General features: G+C 35.0%; 1 protein-coding gene across 1 annotated transcript; it reads left to right on the forward strand.

Moving 5' to 3' along the window:
- The first annotated feature begins 17784 nt into the window (after positions 1-17784).
- LOC136800611 (uncharacterized) lies at positions 17785-22260 on the forward strand. The gene is made up of 2 exons (XM_067057256.1): positions 17785-19512; positions 21343-22260. The coding sequence occupies exons 1-2, from the start codon at positions 17845-17847 to the stop codon at positions 22003-22005; spliced, it is 2331 nt and encodes a 776-aa protein (XP_066913357.1). The 5' UTR covers positions 17785-17844; the 3' UTR covers positions 22006-22260.
- The last annotated feature ends 1202 nt before the right edge of the window (positions 22261-23462 follow it).

A 23462-nucleotide genomic window follows, 5' to 3' on the forward strand; every position in this document is an offset into this window, starting at 1 on the left:
ACCACCTGATAAGGTACTTTCGATTTCGATTTCAGACTTTTCACTTTCAACTTAGAATTCTTCGTTCTTTATAAGCACTATGTTGATATTTTTTTATTAGAATTGATTTTTGGAAGTCTTAAGCCGTCAATATTTTTTAAGCTGGCTTTTAATCCGAGTATTAAACCGTATATTTTGCCTGAAAGGGTTGTTAAACCGTTAAGCCGTGATTTGTGTCACCCAGACCACCTGATAAGGTACTTTCGATTTCAGACTTTTCACTTTCAACTTAGAATTCTTCGTTCTTTATAAGCACTATGTTGATATTTTTTTATTAGAATTGATTTTTGGAAGTCTTAAGAAGCCGTCAATATGTTTTAAGCTGGTATTTAATCCGAGTATTAAACCGTATATTTTGCCTGAAAGGGTTGTTAAAAAAAAACCGTTAAGCCGTGATTTATGTCACCCAGACCACCTGATAAGGTACTTTCGATTTCAGACTTTTCACTTTCAACTTAGAATTCTTCGTTCTTTATAAGCACTATGTTGATATTTTTTTATTAGAATTGATTTTTGGAAGTCTTAAGCCGTCAATATGTTTTAAGCTGGTATTTAATCCGAGTATTAAACCGTATATTTTGCCTGAAAGGGTTGTTTAAAAACCGTTAAGCCGTGATTTATGTCACTTGGACCACCTGATAAGGTACTTTCGATTTCAGACTTTTCACTTTCAACTTAGAATTCTTCGTTCTTTATAAGCACTATGTTGATATTTTTTTTATTAGAATTGATTTTTGGAAGTCTTAAGCCGTCAATATGTTTTAAGCTGGTATTTAATCCGAGTATTAAACCGTATATTTTGCCTGAAAGGGTTGTTAAACCGTTAAGCCGTGATTTATGTCACCCAGACCACCTGATAAGGTACTTTCGATTTCAGACTTTTCACTTTCAACTTAGAATTCTTCGTTCTTTATAAGCACTATGTTGATATTTTTTTTTATTAGAATTGATTTTGGAAGTCTTAAGAAAGCCGTCAATATGTTTTAAGCTGGTATTTAATCCGAATATCCGAGTATTAAACCGTATATTTTGCCTGAAAGGGTTGTTAAACCGTTAAGCCGTGATTTATGTCACTTGGACCACCTGATAAGGTACTTTCGATTTCAGACTTTTCAATTTCAACTTAGAATTCTTCGTTCTTTATAAGCACTATGTTGATATTTTTTTATTAGAATTGATTTTTGGGACGTTTTAAGCCGTCAATATGTTTTAAGCTGGCTTTTAATCCGAGTATTAAACCGTATATTTTGCCTGAAAGGGTTGTTAAACCGTTAAGCCGTGATTTATGTCACCCAGACCACCTGATAAGGTACTTTCGATTTCAGACTTTTCACTTTCAACTTAGAATTCTTCGTTCTTTATAAGAAATATGTTGACATTTTTTTACAATGATTTTTGGGACGTTTTAAGCCGTCAATATGTTTTAAGCTGGCTTTTAATCCGAGTATTAAACCGTATGTTTTGCCTGAAAGGGTTGTTAAACCGTTAAGCCGTGATTTGTGTCACTTGGACCACCTGATAAGGTACTTTCGATTTCAGACTTTTCAATTTCAACTTAGAATTCTTCGTTCTTTATAAGAAATATGTTGACATTTTTTAAAATGATTTTTGGGACGTTTTAAGCCGTCAATATGTTTTAAGCTGGCTTTTAATCCGAGTATTAAACCGTATGTTTTGCCTGAAAGGGTTGTTAAACCGTTAAGCCGTGATTTGTGTCACTTGGACCACCTGATAAGGTACTTTCGATTTCAGACTTTTCAATTTCAACTAAGAATTCTTCGTTCTTTATAAGAAATATGTTGAAATTTTTTAAATTGATTTTTGGAAGTTTTAAGCCGTCAATATGTTTTAAGCTGGCTTTTAATCCGAGTATTAAACCGTATATTTTGCCTGAAAGGGTTGTTAAACCGTTAAGCCGTGATTTGTGTCACCCAGACCACCTGATAAGGTACTTTCGATTTCAGACTTTTCACTTTCAACTTAGAATTCTTCGTTCTTTATAAGCACTATGTTGATATTTTTTTATTAGAATTGATTTTTGGAAGTCTTAAGCCGTCAATATGTTTTAAGCTGGTATTTAATCCGAGTATTAAACCGTATATTTTGCCTGAAAGGGTTGTTAAACCGTTAAGCCGTGATTTATGTCACTTGGACCACCTGATAAGGTACTTTCGATTTCAGACTTTTCACTTTCAACTTAGAATTCTTCGTTCTTTATAAGCACCACATTGGGATTATTTTAAAGAACGAAGCATCTTTGTTATCAAAGTAAAACTTGTTGATCGTACCGCAGCCTTTTTGGACCTCGCCTATTAATTTTACAAAAAGTTAATGGTCGTCTAACGAGATTTATAATTTTTGATTTGAATACAAGTTCACTTTAATCAAAATAACCCGTCAAATCTTTTTGAGTGCCTGATTAAAACGGGTGTTAAACCGACAGTTTTGCCTGACAATGTTATCGACCCGTTAAGCCGTGGATCTTGTCAGGCAGGGCTCCTAATGGTAACGTACTTCTGTTTTTATAATTTTAAAATAAGAGCGTTTTTAATTGGTAAACTTAGAGAATGGGAACAATGAATTTTAATTATAGTTTTTGTCAGGATATTCAAATCAAAGGTATAAATGCGCCACCCTGGATAACAACGAGTCAAAGTCAACTTGCAGAACTTATCCATTCACTATTATGTCTGGTCAAAATAGGATCACAGCTTCCGAATTGCTCGAAAGTGGCATGTTATGCTTTTCCCAAGGTACCTTGCTCAAGCTCAATCAAGCAAAAGGTACGTTCGATTGGTTTGCTTTAAAATTTCAAATTTCATTTAAATCAGATCGAGGTTTAATATAATGACTAGAAAAAGAATTTCGAACTTTCTTTCGCCAAGATAATCAATTTTGAAACCTTTAAAATTTCAACGGATTTGTTCTCAATTAAATCTGCCTATTTTCCTACTAGATATCGAAGACGTACAGCACAGTCAGCAAAGCGTTATCGCCATCAGTGATGACGAAGATAAAAAAGAACAACTAAAAAAGACATCGTCAAAGAAGAAAATGATTACGTCCGTTGTCGAGGTTCAAATACAGTGCGATCCAGGGACTAAAGTTTATGTGAATGTAAAAACGGTTGTAGATAATAAAAAATGACTGTTTTTAAATATTTCCTGTCAACTTCTTGTGTAATTCCCTTTTGGTCATCTGTAAGGTGTTTTAAAGTTTCAAATTTAGACCATTTTTGTGAGACTTAGAAGTCTTTGAGTAATTTTCACTGATGTGAAACAAAGTCTTGTTAGAGGCCATCTCTTTTGATTTTAGACTTCAATACTTACTTCAATTGAAAAAGAAAAGGAAGTAACGCCTTTCTACCACCGAAACGCCCTTGTTTTATTTAAGCCGTAATAGACCTTAAGTCAGATCCTAAACCAATTCTTAAGAAATATTTTTTTTGCCTAAGAGATATTGGCAAGTCGTTAAAACATCATTTTGGTGGGTGGAATTACGATTTAAAGTACTTTCGTTCTCAAAATTGCAAATTTTCACATGAAACAGAATATTTCGTTCTTTAAAAGCATGTTTTTAAAGAACGAAGCATATCATTCTGATAAAAGAAAATCGTCAAAAGAGCCACACCATTTTAAACCACGCCCATTTTGTTTGAATTCAAAGTACTTTCGTTTTCGAACTTGGAAGTTTTCACATGAAACAGAATACTTCGTTCTTTATAAGCACCCATTATGGAAATGTTTTTAAAGAACGAAGCATCATTCTACAAAAAAAATATTTTTTATCAAAGGAGTCACACTTTTTTAGACCAAAACCCATTCTTTAGCTACGAATACTTCGTTCTTTAAAAGTACATGAATCGTAATGTTCTTAAAGAACGAAGAATACTTGCATAGAGATTTTATTCAAAATTGTAGACTTCATCTCACCAGATCTCATTGGTGAATCTTTTATTTCATAAGTTATACCATTAATTTTTACTGTTGTTAAATATATTATAAAATTTAAATTAAACACAAAATTTGAAATTATTAAAGTTAAAATATGGAAAATGATATTTCCCAGTACTCAACAAAAAGTAAGTTCAAGATGAACGATTTAAGCATTTTAAGGCAGGTAGAATTAAATTCTCTCAAAGCAAAACGATGACTCGAGCATGGTACAATTAACGAACTACCAATGAACGCAACAAAAAAAGGGTAAAAAAATACTATATACAATATCTACTTAAATTTAGTCTATTGGAAAAAGTGTCATTTTATTTCGAATGGTGCTTATTTTTCCTTCGTAATCTGGAAACGATTGTCGAAACGCATCGAAGGGAAACCATTTTGGCGGCAAACCAAGAATCAAGGTCACTGCCAGAAAATTTGGTTGACAGCTTTCATTACCACTACCTTCAACAAAAATCTTTGACAGTTCTCTCATCGTCAACGGTTCTTTGTCGACGTTCAGAAATTCGACGAGGCTTGAGTAGACGTCTGGTAAAGATACTGCCGTTGCAGGTACTGCCTCTTGTTTCAAAATCTTTGGTGTGTTGATTATACTAGGTTGAGCATCTTCAGCATGACGTTTACGATCTGAATGAGTAAAAGATAGAGAATCAAACGAATTAGAATCAATTCTATTATAATACGAAAGTCTTGCCGTTGCCAATGCCACGAGAAATAAAATTCAACGTAAAATTGATTCACTTTAAAAATCTGAACTGGAGATCTTAACATAAGAAAGCTGCTTGACCAAATGCAATCTTACCGTGTGAAGATAATTGGAGTAAGGGTGTCAAAGGATTGATTACTGGTAACACTGGTGTTGGATGCGTGTCTAAAAGTGAAAACAAAACATCTATACAATACAAGGAAAATTGATTTCACCACAAGTGAATTGATTTCGTAAACAAGTTCCTCTGAGCTCTTAGATATATGAGATAATCCATAAATAACTAACCTTGCACGGTGAGTTGTTCTATTGTAGATTGATCCATTGTCACGGGTACTATGGGTCTCCTCTCTGAAAAAAGAAATTGAAACCATGCCAACTTTGGAATTCGAGCCTACGAGTTAAAATACCAATTGAGGAGAAAATACAGCATTTTACTTGCCTTTGGGACTTTAAAAAGGTACTTAAAAATAAAATTTACCAAGTATTGGAGGACATGTAAGCTGCAATGGTTCATCTTCGTTTTGGTCATTTGCTTCGTTGAATACGTTTGCTGAAAAAATAATAGACAAGGACATTGAAAAATCTGAAACTTTGAATATTTTAAAATCTAAGAAACCCAAAAAAGGCATACAGTTTGTTCACACTTGAAAATATTTAGAAAGTAAAGAGAAGGAGAAGGCATTTAAATCACACCAAAATGAGACCAAAAAAATAATATATTTGCTTACCAGAAAGGGATTCTTCATCACTTGAAATGATGTTGACGTTGTTTCGTCTGGTGACTTTTGAATGGAATTGAATAATTTCCGAATCTGAATCTGAATCTTGTAAAATAGAATAAGTAAAAGACTTTCACTCGAGGGACAGAATCGAAATTTATTTCTTAAAACAGAGGTTTAGGAATTATTTCCTTTGGCTAAAACAAATAACTTGGCTGATATGGAACTTACCATCAGCTGGACTCTGCCTAGAATTTTGGGAAGCGTCGAAAAAGATGTCGTCGTCGGAATCTGAAGATAAAGATAAGAAAATAAAGGTCATTAAAAGAACAATAGGTGTTCTTGCCTTGAAGTGACAATTCAAATTTAAACTAACAAAATGGTAAATATGTTGCAAAATCACTTCTCTGGTATAAAAAACAAAAACTTACCATTCTTTAGGCTGCTAGGGCTAGGCATCGGGGTCATTGGTGGCATGGGTGTTGTCATTGGGCTGAACGTAATTTGAAGTGGAAATTTGGGCGTCGAACAAGAAGGAGTGTCGTTTGATTGTGATTCGGGCTGTTGACCTGTGAATAAGAAAGTAAGGAGATTTTTCATTCAGTTTCAATGTTTATCCTAATTTGAACAAGTTTCTGAATAGACAAGTCTCATATTGTACAGTCATACCACTTAGCAATAAAGTTGAAGTTTGAAGCTCAACATTCAAGTACACGAAAGGACATTAATTACTTGATTCAATTTCGTCATCTGTGTCTTCTTCAGAAGTCGAGGCCGTACAAGTGATTATAGCGTTAGCACCCTTTTCGTCGATGTCCAATTTAAGACGAGCTTTGGCGTCCACGTCAGGGGGTAACTCATAAAAGCGATCTTCTGGATCGATCAGGTTTTTGTTTTCGTTGATGACAGATATTATCCACATCAAACATTGGAAAGCGTGTTTTAAAATCCAATTTGGTGCACCAATCTCCTTCTCTGGCAGCTCTGCAGTTTCAAATCCGGAAAGTCTGCATTGAATGGACCTTTCGTCGTCCCCAAAGTCAGGCATTCTTTGGCACGTTATGTACATGCCACCGTTCATTTGGGTTCTTCTAGGGGCCTGATTTTTGACAGCCTGACTGAAATATCCTCCTTGAAGAATAGTCTTCAGTTGGTCAGGTGCCATTGTATCATATACCCATTCGTCGACAAAGAGGAGCTCAGTTCTTTTTGTGATCATCATTGCTCCAAAACTTTTTTCCTTTGTAAGGACAGCAATGTTTGTTTCGGGAATTAGGCCGATGAGAACATTTGCCCATGACGATTTTCCTGAATCATTTTCACCTGGTAGAAAAACATTGTAAACGTGTATTAAAACTTAATATCAAAACGAGAACATATTAAATTCAAACCTCTTGTTTCTAAAGTTTTTTGAATTTTTTGAATTTATTTTTTGTGTCAAGTTGTTCCTAAAATAAGTTTAAAAAAATGGACCATTGACTTCTTCTTTGCAAAAGTTACAAAAGTGTTTATATCTCACCGATGGTCACCAATTTGGAAATCTTGTGTGGTAGCTGGTGGCACAAAAGACATTGGTAAAATTTGTTCAAGAATTGAACCTTTTCAGCCATGGTTGGAAAACTATTCTCGACCGACGTTGCGAAATAGCCACCGTCACAAACTGTACCTCGATCAAAATTTTGATAGCATCTTGGACCAAGCTTGCCGAAATCGTCTTCTTTGAAGGGAAACTTGACAAAGGTTCTTGACGATAGCTTCAGAAACCAGCCGTTGTTGATCTCGATGAAGTCGTAATCGAATTCGATAGAAGGTAAAACCTGATTGGTATAGAAAACAAAAACAAAAACTGAATAGCTTCCAAAAAGAGACTGGCGCTACCATGGCAAAATAGACAAACGATCTAATGGTGTCCTATTGAGAAGGGTAAAACTAAAACTCTTGTTGTTACCTTGACATACTCAGCTTCCATGCGAGCTTTGATTTTGTCTCGAAATCGCATGATCTGTTCTCCCTTCTTTTCGTTAGCACATAAAATCTCCAAATAATCTTCAATTGTACAATGGTACGAAAAGGCGAATGTTGCTGAAAAATGAAAAGGTAGTCCTTCAGTAAGCTACTAGGAAAATGTTGTCAATGATATGAACAAAGAAGAGATCACAAACGGATGATCATCTGAAATAGCTGATTTTGGATACAAAACTTGACTTTTATTATGTTTATACCATTGGGCTCTTTTTGGTAAATGGCGCCATTGTGGATTCTATGCTTTAATTTCATCATCACTTTTTTGCAGAATTCAACCGTCTGCCCCAAGGCTGTTTCTTTCTCCGGCTCGAAAGTGGCTGAATCAGGTTCTTCGTCATCAAAGGTGTGCCTCAATCCTTTTTCACGAAGTTGGTTGGAGGCTTTCTGTAGCTTTTTAGCGATTTTTGGCTCGCAACACCGAATTTTTGTTGGCACATAACCATGAGGTAGCTGAGAGTTGATAAATTCGTTCTTATGGTCCTATATGAAAGTAAGCAAACATGGCCTCAGTTCATTGTGTTGAAAAAGTCAACAAACAAAAAGATTCAGCAAAATAAAGGATACGAAAAATAAGCTTTATCTGATTTAAAGGCTACCAAATCTGTCCTTTTTCCTAATCGAATTTCCAGATGGCAAACTTTTGAAAAACACAAACAATTACCTTGACAACCTGTTTCAGCTTTGACAGTATAGCTTCAGTCTTTTTCATCACTTTTTCATTTCTCGTTTTCAAGGTAGAGGGCGTTATGTCGAGATCACCCTGATCGTAAATCACGTCAAAGATTTTGTTTGGAGTGATTCTATCGGTTTTGTGGGCAACTATGAAATATGCAACACCAAAACTTATCTCGTCATTGTCATTCTTAGTCGTGGTGGCTGTACAACTTGAAACAAAGAACTTTACACCAGAAACTCCATTCAAGGCACTGTCTGCCTTTGATTGGGTGTGTTGTAAATTTTGTCCGCTCCCCGGAACATTATGCATTGCACGACATGCAATGACCTGATCTGACTCATCAATCTAAGAGAAATCATTTGAATGACATGTTATCCCATGGACGAAACGACTGCTGAATAATGCAAAAAAAAAAACGTCCCTAAACAACGAATATCTACCGAATAACATAGTCGTGTTAGTGCCTGAAGAAAAAATTACCACACCCTTAAAGTAGTAAAATATCAAATTCTAAGTTCCCACCGGGTTATTTAGAAGAAAAGAAAAAGAGTTCCACTGCTCACAAAAATACGGCTTAACGGTCTAAAGCACTTTCCAAGCAAAAAGGACGGCTAAAACAACGTACTGAGTCATGGCTTATGAGCCATGAACCAGAGATTTGGGAAAAGAGGATAAGAAACGCCGCTGCCGCTCGCTGTTTTCCTATTCTTTCCCTTTGAATTCGGCACCCTTTGAAGAAGCAAGGCTGTAGAATAGTTGAGCAAGAAGGAAGGTCGAAACAAAATGGCGTTACGTACAGGTTAACCAATGTTCAAGAAAGAAGTCCTTGAATAAAGCTTTCCAGTGAGTTATTTGTGAAAAAGAGACTGGGGAGTGAAACTTTGATCTTCTGGGGGTTTCCCCTGAGAAAATCGAGGAAAATCATTCTATATTCTGGGAGTAAAGATGGCGGACATGAGGCATGCTTGAAATTTTGAAAAATTGGGACCAATTTCTTTCTGGCTTGTTTTGCTCTAAATGAATTTTTTGTGTTGCAGACATAATTTTTATGGGTAGTAGGAAGGTTGATTGTGACCACCTATGCCTTAGTTTTCCATGGCACTCTCTAGAACTTCTCGGCATTTTCATTTAAGATGGGCAATATCGGTTGATAATGTTGTTGTTTTTTTTCAACTTTTAGATGAAAAAAATAGTGTAATCTTAGAAAAACTTCCTCCATGGTAATGGAATTGAGATTCAGTAAGTATACTTGATTTCCTCTATGGTACTTTTAGCTTTATCTAGGGAAAGCATTGACTTTTCGGTTGGAAATTTCAAGTTTCGACAACAAAAACATTGCAAAAAAGTTCAAATAACTTCAACATGTGATATATAAAGTCTGACTATTGATGGGCCATGATTTTGGCCGGTCAGTGGATTGACTCACAAGGCTTTGGCAATTTTTCAGCCAAAACATAATTTCATCGGTGGACTTTACAGTCTGTGTTAGGGTAATTCATACAGATTGCTTACAAAAAAGCCCTCGTTTTACAGTAGATTTTCATTTTATATATTTTCAGGCTAGTTATCGTCATTTTCTCTATGAAATACTGTTTATAACAACACTTCCCAGAAAAACCAGCCCACAGAAAGTTAAGTATTGGCCATCCAAGCACTGGTACAATGAAGCAAAGATTGACTCAGGATGACTCAACATTTTTGCATTTTGACCTTCATGTTAAGGCATAAGGGAAAAGTATGCTAAAAGAGGAAATTAAACCTGCAGAAACTATATTACGTGCATTATTTAGCTTGAACAAAACAGAATAGAATGGAGTAATATATAAAATATATGCAATGGATGTTGATATTTTGTAAATGTTTTCTGGACAACCATGGATATGAACAGTTAAACCTGGTTGAGCACCGCCTACATATCCTTTGAAATTGGATATATACTTGGAAAATGTTCTCTGGAAAAAGTGGATTACCATACACGTATTATGTAAATTTGATCAGTCTGGAGAATATTTTTCGAATCTGCATTTATTTGGATGTTTGTTTTGTATCCGTGTTGTCCCTGGAAATATGGTCCAAACAAGTCATCAGAGCCAGGAAACACGTGGGCCAAATTTACCAAATGTAAACAAACTAGCAGACTAGAAGACCCCAAAAGTGCTTCTTTTTAAATTCTACAATTCTACTTGGACACATATTTTCACTTGTTATATAACAAGTTTTTCTGAGCACAATGATTATTTTGCCAATACTTTTTCCACATGTAAATGTATTTAATTTTTTAGCAATGAGTTACACATGTATTGGATTTAGTCCTCTATGGGGCATATTAATATAATTTTCTAGTCCAGCTTTCAAGTTATACAATCTGAATCAGTACTAATTAAAAATCAGTTGTAAGGTTTTGGTCTTTTTTTATAGTCTTCTCAATTTTATTTCAAGTTAAGTCATGAATGATACTGATTTTTTTCATGCAATACGTCTTTATTTTCCCAGGTGTTATAAATGAAGGTGAATCATAAAAAAACATTTTTGGGTTTAATCCTTTTTAGAAAAATTTCAAATTATACACTTTTATTATACTGTTTTATTTGCTAGATAGATATATCATTATATCAGGGGAAATCCCTAGATGGAGCTGTTTTGTATAACTATTGTATTTTTTTCAATAATGTTTTTGGATTATTTTATGCTTTATTGTTTCGAGTTCATATAAAGCTCTTAAAAGAAAGATTTCATGATATTTGTGATCTTCTAGCATTGATATCATGAATTATCATCGCTTCTTTTTTCTTTCTTTCTTTTGAGCTCTATTTTTGTCCTGTTTCCAATTTGTTCTAATACCCAACATCACCACCCGGCTGAAGAGGCCTCCATGATATTGTTTCTTAGAAACTCTAGTCCAAGAAATAACCAAAAATTATCCTAGTTTTACAATCTTATCATTTTTGGTTTTATAATGTGAATTTCAATTCTTTTAGCTACAGTATGTATAAATTGATGCGATCATTCTATAAGGAAAATATTTTGGTCAAAGCTGGGAAATTCTCCCCTTCAAGCACACCGACGAAGGCTTAAGAGACACTGCGTTCAAAGTGAAAAGTGCTTATAAAAAATATCAAAATCCGCGATTAAAAAAAAAATTATTTCACTTTCGATATCAATCACGGCTGCCATTTTTTGTTTGTACCTCTAGTCTTGTGCGCATAACGAATCAAGCGCTCTGATTGGTCCAGAATAAAAACAATCGATCGGCTGCAGACATTTCAATAGAAACAAAAGATTCTACAGCCTAGCTTCAAATAGATGAATAGCGCATTTCTTATCCTCTTTTCCCAAATCTCTGCATGAACGGCTTAAGACTAATTCTATGTCCATATGGGTGTGGTAGGACCTGAAAAAGAAATTACCACACCCTCAAAGTAGTAAAATATCAAATTCTAAGTTCCCACCGGGTCATTTAAAAAAAAAAATAGAGTTCCCCTTCTCACAAAAATACGGCTTAACGGTCTAAAGCACTTTCCAAGCAAAAATGACGGCTAAAACAACGTACTGAGTCATGGCTTATTAGCCATGGACGGCTTAAGACTATTTCTATGTCCATATGGGTGTGGTAAGACTTGAAGTAAAAATTACCACACCCTCAAAGTAGTAAAATATCAAATTCTAAGTTCCCACCGGGTTATTTAGAAGAAAAGAAAAAGAGTTCCACTGCTCAAAAAAATACGGCTTAACGGTCTAAAGCACTTTCCAAGCAAAAAGGACGGCTAAAACAACGTACTGAGTCATGGCTTATGAGCCATGAACGGGTTAAGACTAATTCTATGTCCATATGGGTGTGGTAGGATCTGAAAAAGAAATTACCACACCCTTAAAGTAGTAAAATATCAAATTCTAAGTTCCCACCGGGTCATTGAAAAAAAAAAAATAGAGTTCCCCTTCTCACAAAAATACGGCTTAACGGTCTAAAGCACTTTCCAAGCAAAAAGAACGGCTAAAACAACGTACTGAGTCATGGCTTATTAGCCAAGGACGGCTTAAGACTATTTCTATGTCCATATGGGTGTGGTAGGACCTGAAAAAGAAATTATCACACCCTAAAAGTAGTAAAATATCAAATTCTAAGTTCCCACCGGGTCATTTAAAAAAAAAAATAGAGTTCCCCTTCTCACAAAAATACGGCTTAACGGTCTAAAGCACTTTCCAAGCAAAAAGGACGGCTAAAACAACGTACTGAGTCATGGCTTATTAGCCATGGACGGCTTGAGACTATTTCTATGTCCATATGGGTGTGGTAGGACTTGAAGAAAAAATTACCACACCCTTAAAGTAGTAAAATATCAAATTCTAAGTTCCCACCGGGTTATTTAGAAGAAAAGAAAAAGAGTTCCACTGCTCACAAAAATACGGCTTAACGGTCTAAAGCACTTTCCAAGCAAAAAGGACGGCTAAAACAACGTACTGAGTCATGGCTTATGAGCCATGAACGGCTTAAGACTAATTCTATGTCCATATGGGTGTGGTAGGATCTGAAAAAGAAATTACCACACCCTTAAAGTAGTAAAATATCAAATTCTAAGTTCCCACCGGGTCATTGAAAAAAAAAAAAATAGAGTTCCCCTTCTCACAAAAATACGGCTTAACGGTCTAAAGCACTTTCCAAGCAAAAAGGACGGCTAAAACAACGTACTGAGTCATGGCTTATTAGCCATGGACGGCTTGAGACTATTTCTATGTCCATATGGGTGTGGTAGGACTTGAGGAAAAAATTACCACACCCTTAAAGTAGTAAAATATCAAATTCTAAGTTCCCACCGGGTTATTTAGAAGAAAAGAAAAAGAGTTCCACTGCTCACAAAAATACGGCTTAACGGTCTAAAGCACTTTCCAAGCAAAAAGGACGGCTAAAACAACGTACTGAGTCATGGCTTATGAGCCATGAACGGCTTAAGACTAATTCTATGTCTATATGGGTGTGGTAGGACCTGAAGACGAAATTACCACACCCTTAAAGTAGTAAAATATCAAATTCTAAGTTCAGTTCCCACCGGGTTATTTAGAAGAAAAGAAAAAGAGTTCCACTGCTCACAAAAATACGGCTTAACGGTCTAAAGCACTTTCCAAGCAAAAAGGACGGCTAAAACAACGTACTGAGTCATGGCTTATGAGCCATGAACGGCTTAAGACTAATTCTATGTCCATATGGGTGTGGTAGGATCTGAAAAAGAAATTACCACACCCTTAAAGTAGTAAAATATCAAATTCTAAGTTCCCACCGGGTCATTGAAAAAAAAAAAATAGAGTTCCCCTTCTCACAAAAATACGGCTTAACGGTCTTAAGCACTTTCCAAGCAAAAAGAACGGCTAAAACAACGTACTGAGTCATGGCTTATTAGCCAAGGACGGCTTAAGACTATTTCTATGTCCATATGGGTGTGGTAGGACCTGAAAAAGAAATTATCACACCCTAAAAGTAGTAAAATATCAAATTCTAAGTTCCCACCGGGTCATTTAAAAAAAAAAATAGAGTTCCCCTTCTCACAAAAATACGGCTTAACGGTCTAAAGCAATTTCCAAGCAAAAAGAACGGCTAAAACAACGTACTGCGTCATGGCTTATTAGCCATGGACGGCTTAAGACTAATTCTATGTCCATATGGGTGTGGTAGGATCTGGAGACGAAATTACCACACCCTTAAATTAGTAAAATATCAAATTCTAAGTTCCCACCGGGTTATTTAAAAAAAACAATAGAGTTCCCCTTCTCACAAAAATACGGCTTAACGGTCTAAAGCACTTTCCAAGCAAAAAGAACGGCTAAAACAACGTACTGAGTCATGGCTTATTAGCCAAGGACGGCTTAAGACTATTTCTATGTCCATATGGGTGTGGTAGGATCTGAAAAAGAAATTACCACACCCTCAAAGTAGTAAAATATCAAATTCTAAGTTCCCACCGGGTTATTTAGAAGAAAAGAAAAAGAGTTCCACTGCTCACAAAAATACGGCTTAACGGTCTAAAGCACTTTCCAAGCAAAAAGGACGGCTAAAACAACGTACTGAGTCATGGCTTATGAGCCATGAACGGCTTAAGACTAATTCTATGTCCATATGGGTGTGGTAGGATCTGAAAAAGAAATTACCACACCCTCAAAGTAGTAAAATATCAAATTCTAAGTTCCCACCGGGTTATTTAGAAGAAAAGAAAAAGAGTTCCACTGCTCACAAAAATACGGCTTAACGGTCTAAAGCACTTTCCAAGCAAAAAGGACGGCTAAAACAACGTACTGAGTCATGGCTTATGAGCCATGAACGGCTTAAGACTAATTCTATGTCCATATGGGTGTGGTAGGATCTGAAAAAGAAATTACCACACCCTTAAAGTAGTAAAATATCAAATTCTAAGTTCCCACCGGGTCATTGAAAAAAAAAAAAATAGAGTTCCCCTTCTCACAAAAATACGGCTTAACGGTCTAAAGCACTTTCCAAGCAAAAAGGACGGCTAAAACAACGTACTGAGTCATGGCTTATTAGCCATGGACGGCTTGAGACTATTTCTATGTCCATATGGGTGTGGTAGGACTTGAAGAAAAAATTACCACACCCTTAAAGTAGTAAAATATCAAATTCTAAGTTCCCACCGGGTTATTTAGAAGAAAGAAAAAGAGTTCCACTGCTCACAAAAATACGGCTTAACGGTCTAAAGCACTTTCCAAGCAAAAAGGACGGCTAAAACAACGTACTGAGTCATGGCTTATGAGCCATGAACGGCTTAAGACTAATTCTATGTCTATATGGGTGTGGTAGGACCTGAAGACGAAATTACCACACCCTTAAAGTAGTAAAATATCAAATTCTAAGTTCCCACCGGGTTATTTAGAAGAAAAGAAAAAGAGTTCCACTACTCACAAAAATACGGCTTAACGGTCTAAAGCACTTTCCAAGCAAAAAGAACGGCTAAAACAACGTACTGAGTCATGGCTTATTAGCCATGGACGGCTTAAGACTAATTCTATGTCCATATGGGTGTGGTAGGACCTGAAAAAGAAATTACCACACCCTCAAAGTAGTAAAATATCAAATTCTAAGTTCCCACCGGGTCATTTAAAAAAAAAAAATAGAGTTCCCCTTCTCACAAAAATACGGCTTAACGGTCTAAAGCACTTTCCAAGCAAAAAGAACGGCTAAAACAACGTACTGAGTCATGGCTTATTAGCCATGAACGGCTTATAACTAATTCTATGCACATATAGGTGTGGTAGGATCCACACCCTCAGAGTAGTAAAATATCAACTTCTAAGTTTACACCGGTTCATTTAAAAAAAAAATTAAATTAATTAAATTAAAACTAAAAACACGGGAAATTAATTCTCACCAATGGGATGATTTCTCTTCGTAGTGCATTTGCCACTTTTGTGCTATCAAGTTGTCGCCTTGGTTGCATATTGTCTTGACTCGAAAAAAATTGCTACAACGTGCTCGCCAAAAAAATCTCTCAAAACACAGCTCTTCTTATGTTCTGTCATTTAACAAGTTATTAAGCCGATTGCGGAACCGTATTTTCATCTACCGTTTATAAATAGTGCATTATCGAAACATTATCAAAATATATCTCAAATAATAATAATAATAATAATAATAATAATAACACGGGATTTAGTTTGTATAAACGACTGGAAGAATCCGGTGTTCCAGCCTTATAGATACAGGGGCTAGCTACGCAGAAACTTGCGTAGCGAGAAAACAATTTATCAAGCAACAACAAACTCTCAAAACGAAATCAACTCAAATGAAAAACTTTTAATACACAAATCCACACATATTCTTTTTTCTCAAGAATTATTTTGAGCAGGAAAAAATTATAATTGCAATATTGACACTTTTCTTTTGTTTGGAGTTAGTGCTCAAAGGTTTCTAGACGACTAAAATTGTTCCATTCATTACTTTTTGCTTTATTTCTACTATGTATAAATTAGTCGTCTAGCTTGCTAGACTACATTATGTATGGATTTAGCATGAACAATAGGACCGACAAACTCGACAAAAGGAACAAACAATAAGACGACCCGAGAATCTTACAATGAGGGCGTTTTGTCTCCGCCTGATATCACACCCACAGAAGACGCTGTTTAAAAAGCGGGGGTAAAAATAGTAAGTAGTAGCTTTTGTAAGTGTTTATTTTGCGAAATATATAACCATTTTCTAATATGGTCTACAAATTAGCATTTCTAGAATTTTGATAATAGAAACTTAAATATATAATAAAGAAAACCATTTCAATTTTTTTTTATACGTTTAACCCCCGGAAAAATTATGTATTACCTATTACGTAACTTTACATTTCCCGACTCGCTAACTCACAGAGGAATTCCGATTGTAAACCCGATTGGTTAATTTCGGAACATCTTCATAATGGCAGATAATTTAGAAGTGCCTAGTCGAAAAGTCGTGTGAATTTTTTGATGTCAGTATTAATTTTGTTGGTTAATGGCTTGTTGAATTTGGCAAGAAAAAAGTAAACAGGTATAGCTTTTTCTAACCAAGGATCTGAAGAATTCGAGCCACACTGACAATATGTGACGTTGTTTGCTTTTGCAGCATACTTTTGGAAATCATAAAATGGCTTCTGTTAGGGGAATGTTTTCCTAGATTGACATTCTTTCTTTGACATTTTGAAAATGCTTCCCAGTATGTATAAATGAGACTTTTTTTAATTTTCTTTTTGCATTCTGTTGTAAATTATGAAATCTTTTCCCTGTTTTGAAAGTTTTTTTACTTTTTGGCATGTATTTCAAAAAATATAACTCCAAAAGTTACTTTGATTTTTACCTTTTTAACAATATTTTATATATGAAAGTATATGCAAAATATTTTATCTCCTTTTGAAAATAAAAAATTTCCTTTGGTTTTCTTACTGTATATAAAACATTCTCCCTTTTGTCATTCTTTCATTTCAGATATTTGCCCTTTGAGGCTAACATTTCTGGCAATAAGTGCTTAAAATAATAATGATATAATTATGCAAGGACTTTTGATGTGTTCTACAACACTCTACTCGGTGGGTGCGACGCCGGGTGACGGCTAGTATAATTACTATAATCCAACTAAAGTCCACCCAACGAAAATTAAAGGTTTTTTAGCCAATTTGGTTACTGCATTGTTAATCTCAGTCGGGTTCAGCTTGGATAAACTATGTGATCCGTAGCTTTAAACCTTAGGAACATGAATGGAATTTTGAAATTCTTAGGGACTTGTGTTGCTTGATGTTATCTGAGTTAAAGCACTTTAATCTTTTGAGGACATCAATAATTATTTTATCATTTGTAAAGGAAATATTTATCCGCATCTTTGCTGCTCCACTGGATTATTTGAGCTTGGAACAATAAAAGTTCTTATCACTATTGAGATTTTGACTAAAGATTTTTATTCCCCCCAGTGGAAAAACTTTCCACCGAGGCTGTGAGACAGGGATGTATACATAAATAGAGATTGTTAAGTTTTGTTAGAGCTTTATTTTGTCGATAAATAGACTTGATTGCTAATACAAAATACAAAAGGTATTCTTATAATAAAAATACAAGTTAAATGTGATCAAACATTTGGAAATTTGATGCTAAAAGGGAAAAACCATATCAAGACAGTGTTATTAAAAACATAGCATCGTTCTCTTGCATCAAACTTTGAGATTGATAAGAAGGGTGGATGGATATTTTGTTATTAAAAAAATGTCTAATATCGTTCCAGCAAAAGTTTCGGCTTTGAAGCCTGAACCTATTGATGATTCCAGATGTACACAACAGAAATCTTTATTTCAACAAATTACTGATACCAGGAACAGTCAAGGTGTTTTTGATCGACAGGAAAATCAGTTTAAGAAATACAACCTTGGTAATGGTTTAACAATGAACGATCCCATTGCCACAGCTGACTATCTTTTGAAAAGGGAATATGTCGAATCATTTTTGTTCGATTCACAGAATTACCACAAGGCTTTATTCATACCACCCGTGTTCGAATCAAATCAATATCACAAAAAATTATTAGTTTCCATTCTGGATTATGATGTTATGAAAGATGTTGAAAAGACTTTGGGAAATATGTTGAAGAATTCCCCTAGCCATTGGTTTACAACTGACTTTCAAGCTTTCATACAGATGCAGAAATTTTTCACTCGTACCACTACTTTAACCGAGATTAACAGTAAAGAATTTGAGCAGTGGATTACAAAAAGTAAAATTAAGCATCTTGTAGTCAAGGAGCTTCAGACCGATCAGAACCTTCCACAAATGACCATCGATATTGATATCTTTATTCAAAAATGTTTAATTGAATTAAAACAGCAGTCGAAGAATGGATCAAATCTCGAGACATTTCTTCAACATTGCAGCATCAAACTACCGCGGAAAGGAGGCAGAAATAAAGTTAGAGCAGACGTCAACAAATTAGTGAGCGAACCCAACGTTTGTGAGGATTCCAATATCAAATGGCTTTGGGACTTACAATTGAGTGACCTAGGAGAGGAGGTTGAGCATTGGTTTTTTGACCAACTTCAATCGATTAAGTATGGAACTTTGAACGACCTGGTCATTCTACAATCTTCACAATTTATGACAAACGTTGAAAACAAGAAACATCGGGAATACGACGTTCTCATCTTATCCTATTCGAGAAAATTGGTGATCGGTATTGAACTTAAAAGAACATCAACTGATCAGGCGCTTCTAAAAGCATGTGGACAGCTTGACAAATATCGAACATCGTTAGAAGAGACATTGGGGGACCAGTTTGGTTCAGGATGGCAGTTCTTCCCAGTTATCTGTGTCCAACATGATTCACGTACCTTCAAAAGCGCACACTACATCAATGCTATGACTGATATTCGAGATTGGTTATCAAATGTATTGAAAAGATTCCCTATGATCATCAACCAAACTGACTTGACCGACTCTTTAGCAAACCTCAAGAATGTATTACGCATTATTGTGTTTGCAGTACACGTTTCTGTACCCGTTACTCACACTAACTGGGTAGATTACATTAGCCAGGCAATCGACAATGTATCCACTCACGATAACCTGATTTTCTACTCCAACCAACAATTGGCTGCATTCAAATCAGATGATCCAAAGTGTAAGAAAATCTTTGTGCAAGGAAAATTTGGAACAGGAAAAAGTATTTTGCTTAGAGAGAAGGCTAAACAAATATGTCAGCGAGATGCATCCCTAAAAAACAGAGTTGTGTACATAACAGACATAACATCTAAAGGAAAGAACAGAACATCTACAGACATAACATCTAAAAGAAAGAACAGAAAAATACTCCAAACATACTACCTTGAGATGGTTTTGGGACCGTTTGGTATTGTTGTTGAAGAATTTGGTCCAGAATCAACAGTAAGATTTATTTCTTAAGAGCTCTATGACCATAGTCGGAAAATTGATTTTAGTATTTGAACATAAAAGTTATATTTTAGGTTCTTTAACACTTTTAACAAAGAATTGCCTTTATAAATTGGTTTTTAATCAAATCCCTTATGAGTTAATCAAAAATTTAATTGCAAAATTGACGTTATGAACTTTAAAAAGACAATAATATGTTGCATTCCGCTCGTTTATAAAAAAGTGCTAAGTTTTAATGGGTTATTAATCTTGTTGTTTCAAACATTTTTTAAACCGTTTGCAAAGAACTGAACTCTTTTAAATTTTTCGGAAAAATTTTGGCTGTTTTTCTATGAAAAATTGGGATGGAAAATTGGTAAAAAGCATTATTTTCAAGATTTTGATGCAAATAAGCTTTTAGAAAAATTTTCCGAAAAAATAACTTTAGTTCGGTAAAAGATACACCATCTAGCGCAAAAATTATTTCAAAATGTTTTTTCTTCGCCGAAAATAAGCTCTTCAAAGTTGCAATACTCTTCTTTGCAAAAGTCTTCATTTTCTTCTTTATCAAATTTTTTCATTGTGATCCTTAAATTTTCAGACTCACGGATAATTGGCATAACAGAAAATATATAACATGCCACAGTTTTGTCGGCCACATCAAGTAGAACTTTATATTTTGTTAGTGGCAAATATTAAATTCACTATGGTCAGACTCAGAGCCCTTAAAAAGGTTTGAATTTCATAGTTCTCTATTAACGGTCATGGTCACAAGTACTCAAATAAACGTAGACTAGCACTGACATGAAAATCTAGCGACCAATAACAAGGCAACAAATACTGGAGGTAAAGAGAAAGATCAAGATGAGCAATGTGTTTTCGCTAGACTGGATAGACTGGAGAAGAAGATCGACGATCTTGTAAACAAAGATGATGTCGTTAAAGGATCCAAACAACAGCAGACATACGCTAGCATCGCTAAAGATGAGCTAAAGAAAAAAGACCACGATATAGAATCAAAGCAACAACAGACATACGCTAGCATTACTAAAGATGAGCTAAAGAAACAAGAGGTAACGATCAAGAATTTCATCAAAGAAGAGAAAGAAGAAGAACGATGGTTAAACTTAACAAAGTACAATATCATTGTTCACAACCTCGGAGAGAACAAACATGAAGACCTAGAAGAACAACGTGTAGGTGATAAGGATTATGTTGAAGAAGTTGTACAAAACCAAATGGGATTAAAGGTAAACATCGTCAGCGCAGAAAGAATAGGAGCTCGGAAGGACGAAATGTTCAAAACAAAAAGATGGCGACCCTTGAAAGTCGTGCTAAAGAACGAAGAAGAGAAACGTCATATTCTGGCATCAGTCCCACAATTAGAGAAAGACGAATTTAGAGTATCCGACGATTTTTCGAAGAAAGAACGCGAAACCATCAAAGAGTGGCATAGGAAGGCAAAGGAGAAAACAGAATTACAAAAGGATGGCAGCTGGATATATAAGGTTAGAGGAAGTCCTCGGACAAAACTCTACTTTAAGAAGATCTGTAACAAACCCGTTACTGAAAATGAAATATTGTAAAGACGACTGGTTAAGAGGCCCACCGTGCGCCTACAACTGTAAAATTGTAAAATGTTAAGCATGATTATTTCATAGAGGTCGATAGACCTGAGAAATATATTACTGTAAATTATGAAAATGAAAGCTATAGATTTAAAAAGCTTATTTTTTCAATCGCAAATTTTGTCACCAAATTTTGATTCGACTATCAAATATGCTATAATCAGATACTTAAGTTAAATATATTGAGAAGTCTTTATTTTATTTCCTCCTACTCTAGGATTCACTGGAATCAATTGTTAGAAGAACCAATGCAAAAGCTCTCTTTTTGGATGAATGGAGTGCGGTCAATGGTGAAGCACTCAAACGAATATCAGCATTATGCGATGTGGTCTGGATTGCACAAAGAGTAGTACATTATGATCCCACTAAATCATCAATTTTTCGGAATGGATTTAAAAATCTTGAACTCGGATTGAACCTACGAAATAGCAGAGAAATTGTTGCTGCAGTAAATAAGGATGGTCTTGGATTTCTTACTTCAATTTATGCATCGTCTCCTCCGAACAACTTCCCTTGTGGACGTCCAGTGATTAGAGTGGATACACTAGAAAAAGCCATATTGAAAGCACGATGTTTGACGTCTGATGGGATTGTTGCTTTGGTGAATTATAATCATTATTACGTCAATTTAAAAAAAGAAATTATATCAGTGATGAATAGTTATACGAACGAAAAGTGGAAGCTCTACGAAGATATCACTGAAAATGAAAACGGATATAAACTTCTTAATAAAGGTTATGTTTTATTTGCTGATTACTATGATGTGGCTGGATTCGAATGGCCAACGGTTATCATCATTGACGACACACCTCCGGAGGCAATACGTTATATGAGATGCACAACCAACTTGATAGTGTGCAAAATATACGGGAAAAAATAAAAAATGAAAAAATAAACAGAAGAATATCAAGTAAACGAAGCGAGCGTAAAATCGTAAAAGCCTTATAAAATGTTCATAGACATTATTTTTTCTCTTTTTATTCATTTAAAAATGTAGTTCTATTTTGGGAGTTAATTTAAAGACCTTGGGTGCTTTTTCACTACGCTAGATAGATAAGTGGTTATCATCAACGGTCCTTTTCATAAATTTCTAAGGGTTGTAAAAAATATACAATGAAGATTCGTGATTAACATCAGATTTTGATCGCTTCATATTAACATTCCAGATTTAACGTCGAAAATTGGTCATTAAACCTTTTGTTCTCCAAGAGAGGGGTAAAGCTCTCTTGGCTTAATGACTAATTAGACCAAAGATACACCGAAAATAGATTGTTTGCAATAAAAAAGCATTCAGAGCATCAACATTTATCAGCAGTGAAATGGTTTGGTTTTTGCATAAAATGAAAGAACTGCCACCACTGTTGGAGAGCTGTTTATAAAAACGACTGAATTATAATTACTTTCAATTAAATTTTGTCAACCATGCTGCAATTAACTCCAAATTCAAAGGGCCGTAAACGCTTTGACAACTGTTTTGGGAGTCAGTAATTTTTTCCTATATCAATTTTCTTTGTTTCAGCTAATCGATTTTTGCCAGACAATCTCAGTGAAAAAGCAACCCTTACTTTAAAGACATTAATTAATCCCATTACGTAACCCTTATTTTGTCTAGTTGTCTCAGAACATACCTTAAACTGATGAAATCACCAATTATCAACAATTTTCACGCCCTGTTGTTACTTTTGACAAATTAAAAACGAAGCCAATTTTTTCTGAATAAATTTGCGAAGTTTTTTTTGAGTTTTATTCATGAAGAAAGTTTACAACAATTGTGACCAGCTGAACTTTAGGATATGATTTGAGTAAATGGAAGGTTTTTAGATGTAAAGGTGTGGTTTTTGAGATTTTTATTCAAAATGAAGGTGTTATCATATGGTACGGGAGGCAGAGGGCCCTAAAAGGAAGTGTACCGATAGCTGTCACCCATCCCAAGTCCTTAGACATAATCAACATAATCATTCCCTTAAAATCTTCCTTACTGGTTCGGTGATAATTCAGTATGCATCTTGAAGAAATCTCTTTTTTTCTATTTGCATAGAATGTTTTTCTAATTTGGTGAATTAGGGTTAACAGGGACGGATCCAGGAATTTTCCTTGGGTAGGCTTAAATTCAGTTCATGATAACCGATTTTCCCGATTTCCCCGATTTTTTCGTTATTACCCCGATTTTTTCCCGATTTTTTTCCTGTGAACAAATCACTTCAACTTGGCTAAGTAGAGAGACAAAATATTGAATGTAAATCGAGCAAAATTGATCATTAAGATTTGGTTTATTTGTACTAAATAACTAACCTGTTGATAACACTGGAATTTTTGAACTGGAAACAATGGATAGTC

The sequence above is a fragment of the Clytia hemisphaerica genome, unplaced genomic scaffold, assembly GCF_902728285.1.
Source record: "Clytia hemisphaerica strain Z4C2 unplaced genomic scaffold, Clytia hemisphaerica genome assembly, whole genome shotgun sequence".
NCBI lineage: Eukaryota > Metazoa > Cnidaria > Hydrozoa > Leptothecata > Clytiidae > Clytia > Clytia hemisphaerica.